Source organism: Amblyraja radiata, chromosome 8 (assembly GCF_010909765.2).
Source record: "Amblyraja radiata isolate CabotCenter1 chromosome 8, sAmbRad1.1.pri, whole genome shotgun sequence".
Classification (NCBI taxonomy): Eukaryota; Metazoa; Chordata; class Chondrichthyes; order Rajiformes; family Rajidae; genus Amblyraja; species Amblyraja radiata.
The window spans coordinates 3,729,926-3,747,748 of NC_045963.1; the positions used below are offsets into that span (position 1 = coordinate 3,729,926).

The window sequence follows — 17,823 nt, forward strand, 5'->3', positions numbered from 1 at the left end:
AAATTCTCAGTTGTGATTCATTCAGTCAGGGTACAATGTGAAAAGACATTCTTTGGTCTGCCTGAAACTGGTTGACATCCCTGCAGAGTGAGATGTCCGTCGGGGAATGTTGCCGACTAGCCCATCCCAGACTGCAGGAGTACGTGCTGAGGGACGCACTGAAACTTGGTGCAACCAACGCCAAGGCTCTGTGGGTGAGGACCATAGTCGAGGGTCCTTCTGCTGTTGGACATTGGGGGGGGGGGGGGGGGGAAGGTTGTGGTGGAGAAGCCCCTCAAACGAGGGAAGGGATAACATCTGGCCATCTGAGGCGCAAGGGTGCAAGGTATACTGGTGTTTCTGTGAGCACTACCAAATACAACGCTAATGAATGGACATAGCCACCGAGAACGGCAGAAGAATTTTTGCACAGTTCTTGTTTGTATAGATTTTTTATTCTGAATAAAGTTTCATTTAAAAAAAAAAAATCTTTGTGTTCTTTAAACCCAAAAAAGATCACGAGTGCAAAAGATCATACTGTCTCTTGGTATTGCATTTACATTGTGTTTAAAATTTGGTGCTGGTTCCACTGTTTTTTGGAATTAGACTCTACTAAAAGAAATGACCACCACAAAGTGAAATCTCCAGGCATGGCTGAAGGATGTTTAGTGACTGAAACGCTTTGTGTTTCAATTTCCCACTGCAAAACCAATTGACATGTGATAAGAGATTGCATGAAATGCAGTATAAAACTTCCCAAGGGGAGAGAAAACTGAATTTGTTTTCCAGTAAATTGAAACGCATTGTAGTGTTTAACCATTCTGTATAAGTAAAAACCTGGCAGAAACAATGTGCTTCCATTGTCGAGGGATGTTTGAGACATTGCAGTTGTGCTGACAGCTTTTCACCTGGTGCATGGGACAGGCGTGGTTCTATACCATTAACCAAGAGTTACAATAATGAATCTATGTCCAACAGCAGTAACCATACTAATACATTTCATACCTTTTAATGTTTCAGGAACTATTACAGGTAATGGAAATAATTTATTTTTGCCGAATTTGTTCGTTCCTTATAGGGCCTGCTTATTTTGACTTTTCTGTGGAGAATGCTTTTAATTACTTCCTCTTTGTAAATTTAAGGTTTATGAAATGTAGTTTTAAGTGGAAATGCTGAAAATTTGATTTTTTTTTGGCTCTCGATCATAGTTTCATGTGTTAGTGAAGTCCTGATTACAATTCAGTGCCTATTAAAATACCACTGAAATTAATGTTGAATTGAGATCACGTGAACTTGCTGGACTATCTTACTAGTTAGTAACCTCCTCGATAGTTAGACTATCTAGTGTGTTCCAACCTTCCATTTATATATATTTTTTAAATCCTCCCAAAAATGTTAACAGAATTGCCTTTATTTTGTGTTGTTAATTATCTTACGCCTGTTGAACCTACATATGAGAGGGGATTCAGTAAAGATGAGCCAGTTCCAATGTGTACTAATAAAACATAAATGGAAATTAGCTTGATTTATTCATTCATCCGTCAGGGGCCATGAGGAAAGGAAAGATGGCCAGGTTTGTGCACCATTAGCTCAGATATGGTAGCTGCCAATCCCTATTATCATTTATAGATGACATCTCGCAGCTGTGCTCTCTGGAGGTAGCACCAGGAATGCCGTACTGTAATTTGTGAAGATGTTGTGAAATCACTGAAGCATAGCATACATGTTGAAAATGTTTGGATCTTCATGAATTCCTTATAATTGCATGTACACACGCATGCCATTTGAGTCGTGAGTTTGAATCCTGAAGGCTTGCGCGCAAATATGTCAGATATTCTCAATGCATTACCTGAGGGAGTGCAGTACTGTTATGATGCTAAACCAAGTCATAAATTATCTGCCATATCTCTCAAGAACTGCATTTAATTGGCTCTAACACTTCACAATGTGCTGAGAGTTGTTAAAGATATTAGACAAATGCAAGATCTGCCTTTTAATAAATCAATCTGCTGAATTCCTCTTGAGGTGCAATACTTTAGTGCATTAAAAGGAAACTGGTATGAGTGATCGTATGTACATAGTCACGTTGCGTGCAGTTTATATAGTTGTATTCAATCATAGTATAATATTTTGTTCTGATTAGCATTGCTTCGCCAGGGAAGGATCTTTGCATGTGCATTTCCAAGGTTGTAAAGATATTCCCTCCATGTGGTTAAAATATAAAGGTTTTGTTAATAAATGCTGGAGACTGTACTTATTCTGACGTTCAAAGACTCAGGTATTTTTTTCCTGCATTAGTCTTCAAATGATCACACAGAGAATACAAAATGTGTAGCAAGGAACTGCTTTACACTGAAAATAGACACTAAATGTTGGAGTAACTCAGCGGGACAGACAGCATCTCTAGAGAGAAGGAATGGGTGATATTTGGGTCGAGGCCCTTCTTCAGACCGATCTGAAGAAGGGTGTCGACACGAAACGTCACCCATTCCTTCTCTCCAGAGATGCTGTCTGTCCCGCTGAGTTACTCCAGCATTTAGTGTCTGCCCACACAGAGAATACAGTTGTTTATGTTGTTAGTTTATTTTTGTACATTACTGTTGTAAATTGTTATCATATTTTTGCCAAGATTTTTTTAAATTGTGCATTCTGTCCACTTTGCTTATATGCCTGGGTTGGAGAGTATTAGGATAAGGAGAAGTTGGACAAATGTGGATTGTTTTCTCAGGAGTGTCAGAGGCTGACGGGGAGGCCTGAATGAATATATCAAAGTTAATAAGCACTAATAGTGTAGATAGTCAGAACCTTTTTCCCCTGGGCGAAAATGTCAAAGACCAGAGGGTATAAACTATAAGATGAGAGGGGCAAAGTTTAAATGAGATGTGAGGGACACATCTTTTACACAGCGAGTGGTGGATGCCTGGAACGCGCTGCTAGGGGTGATGACACAATAAAGGCATTAGGAGACTTGTAGATAGGCACACAGACCTGCAGGGAATGGAGGGATATGGATCACGTTCAGGCAGAGGAGATTAGTTTAACTCATGTTTAGCATGGACATTGTGGGCCGAAAGGCCTGTTCCTGTGCTGTACCACGCTATGTTCTATGATTTTCGACTTGCATTAAGAAATATTCATTCTGACATGAAGTGTTAAATACTTATGGCGGCACGGTGACGTAGCGGGAGAGCTATTGCCTTACAATGCCATAGATCGGGTTTGATGCAGATTACGGGTGCTGTCTGTATGGAGTTTGTACATTCTCCCCGTGACCTGCGTGGGTTTTCTCCGGGTGCTCCGTCCGGTTTCCTCCCACGCTCCAAAGACGTACAGGTTTGTGGGTAAATTGGCTTGGTAAATGTAAAATTGTCCCTAGTGTGTAGGATAGTGTTAGTGCCGGAGATCGCTGGTCGTTGAGGACTCTGTGGGCCGAAGGGCCTGTTTCCATGCTGTATCTCTAAACTAAGCTAAACTTGGAATGATGCAACGAGTATTGCTAGCTGACTGGCTGCGGGTGTGTTCTATTATATTTTTCAACAGCAATGTGTTTTATGACTTTCACACCTGACTGGTGACATTCTGAAAGAGAGGGCTGGCTGCTTTAGTTTTCTTTTACTCTTCTGGTCAGCTCCATTGTGCTTGCATTAAGACAGGCACTTAAGCATTTATGGAGTTCTTCACGGTGTAGAAATGCCAGCATTGTACAAGGACCCTCGTTAATGTGTGCAGGTTGACCTTCATCTTTTGTGCTTGTGTTCAACAACTGGTTGTCAAAAGTAAACACGATAAGACAAACTAGAGCACTTTGGAAGACTGAAAGAAGAGTGGCTCGGCGGGCATCTGGGTTAATGAGATTTGACTATAAATGATGTGTTTCAAAGCTACCATAGCAGCCAGTAAAGGATGCTTCTATTTTGGGTGCTGCTCATTACTCATTCACATAACATTCACTATGTAAACCCTGTGGCAACAAAGCCTTTTTAACAAAATAATTCAACACCTTGAAGTTTCAAATGTCTTTTGGCTGCATATTGTTTACAACCAGAATGACAAGAATATAAAAGCACAAAATAGGCATGGAGTAATTTGATAGCAATAAAGCATTGCAAGTTAAATAATGATCAGATAGACACAAAATGATGGCGGAACTCAGCGGGACTGATCCATTCCTTCTCTCTAGAGATGCTGCCTGTCCCACTGAGTTACTCCTGCATTTTGTCTCTATCTTCGGTTTAAACTAGCATCTGCAGTTCCTTCCTACACAAATAATGATCAGCTTATTCACCTAAATTACGTACCATTTTGGTGACTGCCTCATTTATAAAGATGATTTACTTTATGATAATGCTACTTTAGAATGCTTTGGTCCATGAGTTGCTTCTATTAGTGCAAGTTGTTTAAATTAAATCTTAAGTGTGCTGCACTATAAATGAAAAGCTGGTGCATGGATATTTTTTGGAATGTTTTTTAAAGTAAGAGGGATGGTGACAAGCACAGCTGTGTTTAATAAGATTAGTTGTGAAGGAAGGAACTGCAGATACTGGTTTAAACTGAAGATCGACACAAAAAGCTGCAGGAATTCAGTGGGTCAGACAGCATCTCTGGAGAAAAGAAATGGGTGACGTTTTGGGTCGAGACTCGATTATTATGTTTGGTAGTATTTGATGTTAATTTTTCAAAACACTGCTTGTGATTTCTCCAGCTTCAGGTTTGTTCACTCTTTAAATAATACTGCAGCCATGAAATTGTAAAAGGTAATACAGCACATCATTAGGTTCCAAAGCTAGAGTTTTTTAAATTGTAGAATGCATATGCAGTAAATGTTACGTGTGTGTAATGCCCAGGAAGGACACTTTGAAATTAAAACTCCCAGAAAAGGTGTGACTGATACACTGGTGTAACATAAACTTCATTATCTGGTATACGCTTGAAGGTTGGAATTGGGGATAACATAATTGATTGGCCTTTTGCTATATTGAAGAGAAATAGGATCCAGAAAAAAATGTTTAACCCTTCTGTGAATCCTCAAGAATACTTGATTTAGATAATTTTGCAGGGGTAGGTTTTTGGAGTTAAATATAACAGATTTTGTTCCTCTGGTTTTGGTGTTGCATTGTTTCAATTTTTTTTTCTGTGTCTTCTATAAATAACATACTCACTGGTTTGCTCCTGTAGTGATGAATTTAAACATCGTGAGGAAAAGTAATGTTTACATTAGAAAATATTTTCATTTACAAAGAGCTTTGTAAAGGCGGGTCGTTCAATATTTTTTGTAATTTGCGCTTCAATATTTGATGTAGGCAACATGGTTGAACTTTTGCAACCGAGGAATATTGTTAACTGCCTTGGAAACTTGCTAGCATCTAGCTCTCTCGATTAGAAAATGGCGTGTAGTTGAAGAAAACAATTTCCACCAAATATTAGGTTAATACCCTGGGAAGGTTACATTTTTTAAAATTTGAGTTGTAGGGATTTAATCACAGTTGTTGTTCTCATGCTTCTAAAACATGAACTGAAAGTTCTTTCAAGAATTGGACTGAAGTGTAGTATTAATTTTATTTCTGTAGATAATAGCATATTTTAATCGTATTAACACAGAGATACATACCTGCAGATAGTTAATGCCATCAAGAATTAATTAAAGACACAGTCGAGACAAAGCACAGGCACGGTAATTGTTTTGTTGGCAACCTACACTCAGCCCACCTCAAACTACATTATCTCCTGTTTGCTAAACACTTTAACTCCCCCTCCCATTCCCACACTGACCTTTCTGTCCTGGGCCTCCTCCACTGTCAAGAGTGAGGCCCAACTCAAATTGGACGAACAACTCCTTATATTTCGTTTGGGCAACTCACAACCCAGCGGTATGAATTTTGATTTCTCTAACTTCAAGTAGCCCTTGCTTTCCCTCTCTCTCCATCTCTCCCCCACCCTAGTTCTCCGACCAGTCTGACTGTCTTCCTAATTACATTTTATCTTTGTATGCTTTGTTGTCACCTTCCCCAAACTAACAATGGTCTTTTCTAAATTTTCCTTAACTTTGTCCCCTTTGATGTCTTGTTTTCACAACTTACCCTTACATATCTCTTTGTCTCCCTCTCCCCCAACTCTCAGTCTGAAGAAGGATCTCAAAACGAAATGTCACCCATTCTTTTTCTCCAGAGATGCTGCCAGCATTTTGTGTCTATCTTCCTAAAATTTCATGATGTTTATTGCAGGACAGAAGAGGAAAAAATATTTTCCTCTTGTTGATATAACTGCATGCTTACAATTTAGTCCAAGAACAAGGTATTTTCAGTTAAATGTGTGCATGAGTAAAATTTCTAAAGAGAGGCAAAACATTGTGTATGTGGGGAGGGATGGAACTTAAAAAAAAGTTCAGAAGTATATTTTAACTGGCATAATTGCAAGTCATACGAAATGAATTCACACATTTCCAATTTGTCCTTTCATGATATCAGCATCATGTCCCTGTAATCCTTATAGTGTTACTAAAATAAGAAGAAAAGTGGATCACAATGTTGATCATTAAAATAAATACTAACTCTACTGTGGCACGGTGACGCAGTGGAAGAGTTGCGCTTTACAGCGCCAAAGATCCGGATTCGATCCTGACTATGGGTGCTGTCTGTACGGAGTTTGTACAGACTCCTCGTGACCGCGTGGGTTTTCTCTGGGTGCTCATGTTTCCTCCCACACCCCAAAAATATACGGTGAGGACTCGGTGGCATGAAGGGCCTGTTTCCGCGCTGTACCTCTAAACGAAACTAAATTCAATATTATTTTATCTAACATACTTTTGTATAAAGTTGCGCTCTGGATCTAACTGAGAATACTGGAAGTCAAATTCCAGGCAACAGGAAAGTTACCAGCAATCCACAAAGAGGTACTGAAAATTTTAAATAAAACAAACAATTCTAGAAGTACTCAACAATCACCTGCAATATTAAAGCGAAAACCAAAATTGGTCGTTCAAATTATTGGTCAATGTTTGTAACATTTTCTGTTTATATGTGGAAAACCTACCTCATCAAATAATTTGAATAAGTCCTCATTTTTTATATTTTGTGGCTTGCATTATTTTTCTATTTTGAAGGTGCTACATAAATAGATTTGTTGTTTTCTCATTGAATATATTTCAGAACACAGAATTGTTCACTTGGTAAGCAACTTGTATTTTAGGTAACGGGGTTCATACAATATAAACTCTCCATTTTGAGCTGGAACAAACTATTATTTACTAAAAAGTTGCTCGAAAGCAGTTCAGGTATTAATAAAATGGTACAGCAATCAAGTAAGCATAATGATTCTAAATTTCTGAAAACCTATTCTTCTGCCTTCTTAACTCGGTTTTGTATTGAGCTTCTCAAATGGTGTGAATATCCTTATGGAAGCCAGCTGTGATTTAATTGATGAGGCCTCAAGCAAAGCAAGGCCTCACTGACAGTCAATCTCACCAAAATGCTTTGATAGATAGTGAAGCTGTACCCTTGGCTGAACTGAAGGGAAATGAATGCAGTCGCAGAATAGAGGTGCAGGTTTAGCAGGCAGATTTCCAGTAAAACTCCAGGGAAACTGCAAGAATTTGAATCTCCCCTTGGCTCTGTGAGATGCAGGCAAATGTCATTAACAATTAGCTTAAAATAAATCTTTCAGTAAAATTAAATGAAAAATATTTATTTTGGTTCAGGCAATAAATGACAAAACTAGAGTTTTAAACTGAAATCTACATAGACAAACCAGTCTAAAACACTAGTTTAAAGGCACAATGGCACATATATGAGGAAATATTCTCAAACATTAGTTATTCCAGTGGAAAAAACAAAAACTCCATAGTAGAAGGGATCCATCTTTGGCTGTCCAAAGAGATTACGTATAACATGAAAAGAAGAGGCTTATAATGTTGTGATACTGTTCATTAAGCCGTAGTATTTCAGGAATTTTGATATTGGGAAAATAATGGACAATTTGAGTACATTGGCAGAGTTTTTAAAGTATGTAAAAAGTGCACATTGTCAGATTTTATTAAAGGCCATTTTTAAACATTTTGGTTTCACCATGTTGAAATTACAGCTGTGTTTATACATAGTCCCCCCATTTCAGGGCACCATAATGTTTGGGACACATGGCTTCACAGGCGTTTGTAATTGCTCAGGTGTGTTTAATTGCCTCCATAATGCAGGTATAAGAGAGCTCTCAGCACCTAGTCTTTCCTCCATCTTTCCATCACCTTTGGAAACTTTTATTGCTGTTTATCAACATGAGGACCAAAGTTGTGCCAATGAAAGTCAAAAAGCCATTATGAGACTGAGAAACAAGAATAAAACTGTTAGAGATATCAGCCAAATCTTAAGCTTACCAAAATCAACTGTTTGGAACATCATCAAGAAGAAAGAGAACACTGGTGAGCTTACTAATCGCAAAGGGACTGGCAGGCCAAGGAAGACCTCCACAGCTGATGACAGAAGAATTCTCTCTATAATAAAGAATAATCCCCAATCCCTGTCTGACAGATCAGAAACAATCTTCAGGAGTCGGGTGTGGATTTGTCAATTACCACTGTCCGCAGAAGACTTCATGAACAGAAATACAGAGGCTACACTGCAAGATGCAAACCACTGGTTAGCTGCAAAAATAGGATGGCCAGGTTACAGTTTACCAAGAACTACTTAAAAGAACAACTACAGTTCTGGAAAAAGGTCTTGTGGACAGATGAGACGAAGATTGACTTGTATCAGAGTGATGGCAAGAGCAAAGTATGGATGAGAGGAGGAACTGCCCAAGATCCAAAGCATTCCACCTCATCTGTGAAACACGGTGGTGGGGGTGTTATGGCCTGGGCATGTATGGCTGCTGAAGGTACTGGCTCACTTATCTTCATTAATGATGCAACTGCTGATGGCAGTAGCATAATGAATTCTGAAGTGTGTAGACACATCCTATCTGCTCAAGTTCAAACAAATGCCTCAAAACTCATTGGCCGGCAGTTCATTCTACAACAAGACAATGATCCCAAACATACTGCTAAAGCAACAAAGGAGTCAAAGCTAAAAAAGTTAAATTCTTGAGTGGCCAAGTTAATGACCTGATCTGAACCCAATTGAGCATGCCTTTTATATGCTGAAGAGAAAACTGAAGGGAACTAGACCCCAAAACAAGCATTGGCTAAAGATGACTGCAATGCAGGCCTCGCAGAGCATCACCAGAGAAGACAACCAGCAACTGGTGATGTCCATGAATCGCAGACTTCAAGCAGTCATTGCATGCAAAGGATATGCAACAAAATACTAAACATGACTACTTTCATTTACATGACATTGCTGTGTCCCAACCATCATGGTGCCCTGAATGGGGGTGGGGGGCGACCATTTCAGCGACTGCCGGACCCGTCCAATGTCGCCAAAAATTTTCAACATGTTGAAAATTTAGTGGCGACCAGAAAGATGCTACGACTCTTTGGGTGACTAGGAGACCTCTCACGATCATACAGGCGACTCCCTGTCGACATGCCCCCTGGTGACACCCCGCGACTTGTCGCCTGTATGGTCGTGAGAGGTCTCCCAGTCACCCAAAGAGTCGTAGCATCTTTCTGGTCGCCACTGAATTTTCAACATGTTGAAATTTTTTGGCGACCTTGGACGGGTCCGGCAGTCGCTGAAATGGTCGCGAAAGTGGGACAGGCCCTTTAGAGTACAAGAAAAAGTATGATTTATAGAAATAGGTAACACAAATTAATTAGCAGTTTGATGATAATAACAACAGTATGTTATGATGAAAGTGCTTTATATGAAGCTCATACATGAGATCTGTCTGGGTAATTTCATCTCTCTCATGAAACTCTATTTTGGCTTTCCTTTGCTAGATGCCCCCACATTATAGTCAGCAGAGCATGAGTGGTTACTGTCAGCAGGGCCAGCAACCGTACTACAATCAACAACAGCAACAACAGCAACAGTCATCATACATGCAGCAGGCACAACAGAGGTACCAAGCCCAGCAGGTAGGTATATCTATTTAATTGATGCAATTAGATTCCAGAAAATCCAACAGCTTGGACGACACATTTTAACAGAAATAAAAAAGATGCATTGTTTACTTTTGACCTAATGCTGGCAGCATTGATATCTAGACTGAATCTCAGACTAATTTGTCTAATTGAAAATGGTGTTTAGATGCGTGACGGGTTATATTTATAACAAGTCTGTCGTTCTTGGTTTTCTACTCTTAATATATTTCAAACCAGTTACATCTGATTCCCAGTTGTTTAATGGTGATCAATTGGTTGGATAAATGCATGCTCTGTGATCATAAACATTGAAGTACATCAGCAAATGCAGCAACTCCATCTGTCCCCTTGTTTGGCTGTTTACTTACTTGTAAAGATGAAACAAAACTAAGCTTCAGACTTAACAATTAGATGATTTTGGTGAAATCATATTTGACGCTCACGTTTCATTTGTGTCTGTCTCACTTTTCATTAGGTCAAGTAATAATATTTGAGAATTGTAAGGCTGAATTTAAAAGCTGATATCCATTGCTTTATTATTTTCTTGAAAAAAAAGGTATTTCTGATTTTGAGAGAAGGTAGTTTAACATTTTTGTTTTTATTTTATATGCTTCATTTTTTCGAGAATGGTTACTCCAACAGTTGTTTCTTTTTTTTTTTTCTTTGTTACTTTTTATTATAATATAATGTATAGTAGAATTGGAATTAAAAAGAACCCCATCATGAAAAGTGAATCCTTTAGCCATATATTGAAAGTCTGAGTTGGTGATGCTTCCCGAGAATTGAAATTTAAGATTGATGAATTTTATGAGGGAGTGATTGTTCTGAATGTAGAAACAAGGAATTGCATGATTTACAAAGTAAAGACACAAAGCTCAGCAAGCCAGGCAGCATCTCTGGAGAACGTGGATAGGTGACGTTTCGGGTCGGAACCCTTCTTTAGACAGATCTGGTGGGGAGGGGGAAGAAAGCTGGAAGAGCGGAAGGGCAGGACAGGCATGACCTACTGAATTACTCCAGCACTTTGTGTAAGTGATTATGCTGACTTGTTAGTCTAAGTTGGATTGGTACGTGAGCAAATATGTACAAAATAATAATTTTACAAATATCTTGTCTCAAAGAAAGCTAGTTGGTATTTCATTCCATTCATCGACACTTCCAGTATAATAGGAAAAGATGAAAAGGAGAAAAATACTCATGATCTTTATGAGTTAGATTCACTTCTGTGCAGTCTTTTGTAATTTATGTTGTGAAGTATAAGTTTCACTGGACATAAAAGGTGAGGCTATAACTTAACATCTCAGCTGCTGGAGTGTATCTTCAGGAACAATATACCCAGAATATTGTTGTCTGCAGCCACTTATGGCAAGTATATTTGGAAAAAATGACCAGCAGAAATATGCTCAAAGCCAAATGGTAGGTGGACAGAGGAAACCATTTAAATTTGTTATCAATTGAATAATTGCAAAGTTGTAACTGAATCTTGGGAATCCCTGTCTCACGGCCACATAAAAGTAAAAAAAGAGCATTTGGAATGAAGCAAAAAGTGTGGAAGGAGGAAGGATTCTCTTTCAAGCTACTCACCTCCCCGCACATCAGGCATCTCGTGCCCTATCTGGAGAAGAGCGTACTCTTCCTACATTTGTCTCATGAGAACCCAGAGAACTGTAGTGGAAGTGAATCATCGATCTTATGAGCTATCTAGAAAGAAAGTGACAACCCATTTTGGTATTGAGCCCAAAACATTCTGTTCGAAGGTTAGAAAGATTGGACGCTGACGGTTGTATTATTTTTTTCGATTGTGGTTATTTTACAATAACTTTGTCTATAAATCTCCTATGATTTAAATCAGCCCTCTGCTACATATGATTACCTCCTAAACCTGGGGTGGAAGAGCAACATACTGGCTTTACATTGATACTCTGGATCTTTTGCAGCTTTTTTTTCGTAGAAGGCTTGGGTTTACTCAGATAGAAAAAGGTCATGATTTCAGAGTCTCCTTTTTCAGAATGTCTCATTGGTAAACAACATTCAGTGAGAAGGAAATAATTTTTAGCAAATTGTATTTTGATTATTTTGTGAAATACGATTGAAGCATCAGTTTGAAAATAAATTTCCAGTGACTTTATTAAATAATTGCATTGTCAATGTCACCATTAAGAAGGTACTAGGAGGGACTTCCTCGTGTGGAGGTGAAGAAGTATGTACTATGAGCTCCAATGAAAGATTAGTGATGTCTCAAATAATTACCTAGTATTTGACTTAGTGGTGGTGATTTTCATGTGTTGCTTAGACAGTGCATTCCAGATGATGGAGATTGTTTTTGGGAAATGTGGTCAAAGAAGCAGCTTGAATAGTAAGTCAAAAACCAACACTAGGAGTTAAAGGCAGTTACACGTGCTAGTTAAAGCTAGCAAGTAGAATAACATCTGGGATTAATGTTTGGAACTTGCTGTTCATTATGATGGACTCTGGATTGGAAGCATTAAGGGGCATCAAAATTTACAGGTGATGCTATATGTTTAATTATGATAAACGTGATGTGTGAAGTGCAGAATATTGCTGAGAAGTCCATGAGCTCTCCAGAAAATAAAATTTTAAGTGGAGACGAGGAGGAATACAAGATTACACAAATTATCAAAAGTGGGGACAGAGTTTCATGGGTCATAAGAAAGCCGAATTTGATTTTTTTTTAAAATGGCAATAGAATTTTGATTGGATTATTTTGAAGTAACAGACAAAATCCTGAGGTCTATATTTTAGAAGGGATGTAGAGATCTTTGTTGCAGTGCAAGCAAAATAAGAAGTGGATGGTTATTACTAGATTAACAAGGGCATGGATTTAAAGGGGACCTGAAGGGCAACATTTTCACTCAGTGGGTGGTGGGTATATGGAGCGAGCTGCGATAGAAAGCGGTTGAGGCGGGTACAGTTACAACATTTAAAAGCCATTTAATAATAATGGTTTAGGGGGATATGGACCAAATGGGTCTAGCTCAGGGAGATAGCTGGTCAGCACGGCAAATTGGGCACAAGGATTTGTATATCTATGATTTTAAGAACATATTTTCTTAAGAGAATCAAACATTCTGTAGGAAAAGACACAAAATGCTGGATTAACTCAGCGGGTCAGGAAGCATTTCTGGAGAATATTAATAGGTGACATTTTGGGTCGAGGGTCTCTTGATAGGCAGAGATAGATAGATTTGGGTGTCAGAGGTTATGGGGAGAAGGCAGGGGAATGGGATTAGGAAGGAGTGATAGATCAGCCATGATTGAATGGTGGAGTAGACTCGATGGGCCAAATGGCCTAATTCTACTGTTACTTAGGATCATATCATCTTACAATCCATGTTCTGAGATGCTGCCTGAGCCGCTGAGTTACTCCAGCACTTTTTGCCTATTTTTCTAAACCAGCGTCTGCAGTTCCTTGTTTCTAAAAATTTCACAGGCTTTGGTAGTCTCAACTTGTTGGTAGTCATTCTTCACGATTGGCCTGTGATAGTGTCAACAGACTATTTGACTGCATTTCAGCTGAGAATTCAGACATAAGCAGGGCAATTTCTGCCAGCTTCATCCTGACTCCGATTAATGTGATAACAGCTTCCTTTCACTTTGCAAATACTAACCAATGCTGTATGGATAGTAGATTAATCCAAGGATATTTCTTGTGTGTTTAACTCTGTGCCACATCGGACAGTGCAATATTTTTACATCTGTTGTCTGAGTGTCGGCTTGTACTCGTTAGAATTTAGAAGATTGAGGGGGGATCTTATAGAAACTTACAAAATTCTTAGGGGGTTGAACAGGCTAGATGCAGGAAGATTGTTCCTGATGTTGGGGAAGTCCAGGACAAGGGGTCACAGTTTAAGGATAAAGGGGAAATCCTTTAGGACCGAGATGAGAAAAACATTTTTCACGCAGAGAGTGGTGAGTCTCTGGAATTCTCTGCCACAGAAGGTAGTTGAGGCCAGTTCATTGGCTATATTTAAGAGGGAGTTAGATGTGACCCTTGTGGCAAAAGGGATCAGGAGGTATGGAGAGAAGGTAGGTACAGGATACTGAGTTGGATGATCAGCCATGATCATATTGAATGGCGGTGCAGGCTCGAAGGGCCGAATGGCCTACTCCTGCACCTATTTTCTATGTCCTATTTGCTACTTTCTCTGTTTTTTGGAATGCTTCAACTATTTTATGCATTCGTAATCAAACAAAATGTTAAAAAATGTAAAAAACGTTTTCAATAGGTTACTAATTGAAGGGTGGATATCACTCGTTGCTTTAATCGTTGTTAATCGGTATCTTTTACGTTGGGCGTAGGGAAAGGATCCTCCCCCAGTGATTGTCATTCTCTGCACCTTTCCCTTTATTTGGTCTGTAATTGAAGATCTCTTTACTTTGAGCTGGTCAGGAGCAGTTTTAAGTGTTGTGAATAGAACACTTCCAGTTTTATTTTGTACATTTGTACTATCAGGGCTCGAAATTAACGGTTGCCCGGGTGCCAATGACCACTCAAACTGCCGCCGGGCAACCTAAACGGCGAGTCATTTTGCCCGGCTTGGCAACTTGGTTTATACCGTAGATAGACACAAAAAACTGGAGTAACTCCGCGGGTCCGGCAGCATTTCTGGAGAAAAGGAACGTGACGTTTTGTGTCGGCGACGGTTGTGGGAAAGATGCTAAGTGTGGCGTGACGGAGGGTCGGAGCTAAAGACGGGCGGCGGCGACGACGACTCCATCTCCTCCTCCTCCCGCACCCCGCCCGGCCTGTTAGCGGTAGCTGCTGCCACTCCGCCAACGGTGCTTTCAAAACAGACCCTTGGAGGAGGGAGGTGTCGGTCAGAGGCGGAAGTAGAGTAGGGGGTAGGGGGGGTGGGGGGGGGGGTGATTGGAGGAGGGAGACGAGCCAAAACACTCTCGACAGACCTGCACCGCAGCCAGGACCGATCCCGGTCTCCGGCGCTGCAATTGCTGCAGAACCGCCACTGGACCATCCCCGTCCCCGCCCGACGCCTCTGGCTATCCCCCCCCACGCCCGGGGATGGCCAGAGGCGTCGGGAGTCAGACGGGCGCGGTGCCCCCAGCCAGCGCAGAGAAGCAGCGTTAAACCCAGCTCTGCCTGTCCCGCCAGGTTAACCAACAGCCATGTCTGGATTGAGACAGGGCTGTAGGCGAGACAGGCAGTTGAGCTGCATTTAGCGCTGGATTGAGCTGAAATTACCGTTCACTGGAGCCTCCGAAGCCTCGCGCGTGTGTGAGTGTGCGCATGCGCGCGCGGCCGCTAAGATAATCTGTCCGCGGTCCCCTCTATATTTTGGTTGCGATTTATGTGCCTGACAGGTGTTGTCCGAGGAGCGCTAGCTCTCGCTCTCTCTCTCTCGCTCTCTCTCTCTCTCGCTCTCGCTCTCGCTCTCGCTCTCGCTCTCGCTCTCGCTCTCGCTCTCGCTCTCGAAAGCGCAGTGTGCGATTGTCACTGACACGTTATTAGAGAATTTATTTTAATGGCAAATCAATGCTGTTAATATGGAGTATCAGTACTGTAGTTATTTAATTAGCAACATTCACAACTATACGTTGGATTTATCCAGGTTTTACTTCTACAGTCAGTCATAGACATCACAAATTTGGTCAGGAGATATTTCAGTTGAAATTTTAATGTTAATTCTGAAGTGGGAATGATGGAAAAAGCGTTGATCAACAATTTTTTATTTAAATGGTGCTTACAAACTGGGTATCTTCATTGCCACATACATCTAATCTGAATGTCTGGTAATGTGGCGTCTTGACACCTTTAAATATATTATCAAACATTTGCTGCATTTATGTCCTTTGGCCATCTCTTGTTAGTTAGTGTAATGTCAGATGGGTATAGTCAGTTTTGTCAGCTATTATCATAAAATGCCTTTAGAAAATTCCTTGCAACCTGTATATTTTGTTGTGGATAAATTATGTGGGAAGCGAGAGTGTTTCTGTACCAATAGCAATAACGACCCATGTTATGGCCATGTCATGATAATGTTCGGTCCTTCACAGAAAACATGCTTGTAGTGTGCATGGTTAAGCATATATGTTATCAAGGTCCAGGATTTATTGACACAGGTTGATCATACGCTGAATAATCCAACCACATTTTTGTTTGGAAGTGGAAAGAAATAATAAAAGTTGCATTAATTGCAATGTGTAAAAAGAGTTGAGATACCGTATTATAATGTTGCTGCATGTCATTGTGGTATATATCATGTCTTGATTGGTGAATATGTTAGTTTGTGACTTTATTTGAAGCAGAAATAATTTGTGAATGCATAATTCCGACTGGTAACTACGCACTTCGTCCGAGCACGCGTCATGCAAGCCATCTTAAATTACCACCTAAATTGTCATTTGGCAACCTAAAAAGCTGCCAGGGTTGCCCGGCTGGCAACAGGGAAAGAAATTTAAGCGAGAGCCCTGACTATCCGTGTGAAAACTCATAACCATGTTATATCCTCACTGTGACCACTATTTTCCTCATTTTTGTAATGATTACATGACTGTTTCCAATGTATTAGCAATTTCCCAGTTACCTTTTCCTACGTTCACCATAGTGTCCAGCAAAAGCTTCAGAAGATGCAGGAGCTGTGGCTCGGTAATAAGGCAGATCAAACCGAGAACAATGCTGTTGGCAAAAAGAAGCAGATCTTGGAGATACTCTTAAGAATGTCAATGCTACTGTAAAATCCGTATGTGGTCCTCAGCCATCTGGTGGTTCACCTCAATGAAGTGCGCATAGACTGCCACTCATCACCAAACAAAATCAGAGCTTCGAGTGATGTGCTGAGCATTTTTTCTTTGTCCTAAATCGGCAATCTACGATTGGTGATTAAGCCGTACATCACATGTCACAACTTCCACTTGCTTTTGCTGAACTCCCAGCCTGGCGGAAGTTCAAAAGACATTGCTACAATTATTATGTGGAAAAGCTTCAGTAGCAGATGTTATACCAGCAGAATTCTTCAAAGAAGGGGGCCCATTGTTTATTGTGAAACTGATAGAGCACCTTCAGGTGTTTTGGACAAAGACAAAATATCCCAGTATGCGTCGAACACCCATCTATCTGTATAAGCACAAAGGGAATCGTCAAGTCTATAATCATCACAGAGTGATCTCTTTGCTCTTCAATGCTTGCAAAATTGTCATTAGAGTCCTGTTCAACAAACTGGGCCGCAGGATGGCGCAGCTGTAGAGTTGCTGCCTTACAGCGCTTGCAGTGCCGGAGACCCGAGTTTGATCCTGACCACGGGTGCTGTGTGTACGGAGTTTGTACGTTCTCCCCGCGACCGCGTGGGTTTTCTCAGAGATCTTCGGTTTCCTCCCACACTCCAAAGACGTACAGTATGTCAGTAAATTGGCTTGGTAAATGTAAACGTTGTCCCCAGTGCGCGTAGGATAATGTTAATGTGCGGGGATCGCTGGTCGGCGCGGACACGGTGGGCCGAAAGGCCTGTTTCCACGCTGTATCTCTAAAACGTAAACTAAACTAAAACTGATCACTTGCCGAGAGCAAGAAAGTCAATGTGTTTTTGTGAAGGACATAGAACAACAGAAGTGATCTTCCCCAGCAGAACAACTTCAAGCGAGAGTGACAAGAACAAAACTGCTGCTTGTTCACATCTCTGTTTATCTCACTGAAGCTTTTAACACAGTCAAGAGGTGATATGGAAGATCACGTCAAAGTACGTTGCCTCAAAAGGTTCATCACAATTGTCTGACAATTCCAAAATGATTTGATGGCCAGAATATTGGACGACAGAGAGTTATTTAGACCAATTCCTACGCACCAATGGTGTGAAACAAGG

At 40.4% G+C, this 17,823-nt stretch overlaps 1 protein-coding gene across 8 annotated transcripts in view; it reads left to right on the forward strand.

The window, feature by feature from the left end:
• Positions 1-17,823, forward strand: part of arid1b (AT-rich interaction domain 1B) — a 492,096-nt gene that overhangs the window by 115,128 nt on the left and 359,145 nt on the right. For all 8 annotated transcript variants that reach the window (XM_033025053.1, XM_033025055.1, XM_033025058.1 and 5 more), the window contains one exon: positions 9,845-9,982. In XM_033025053.1, the coding sequence (XP_032880944.1) occupies positions 9,845-9,982 (138 nt within the window). The remainder of the gene's footprint in view (positions 1-9,844; positions 9,983-17,823) is intronic.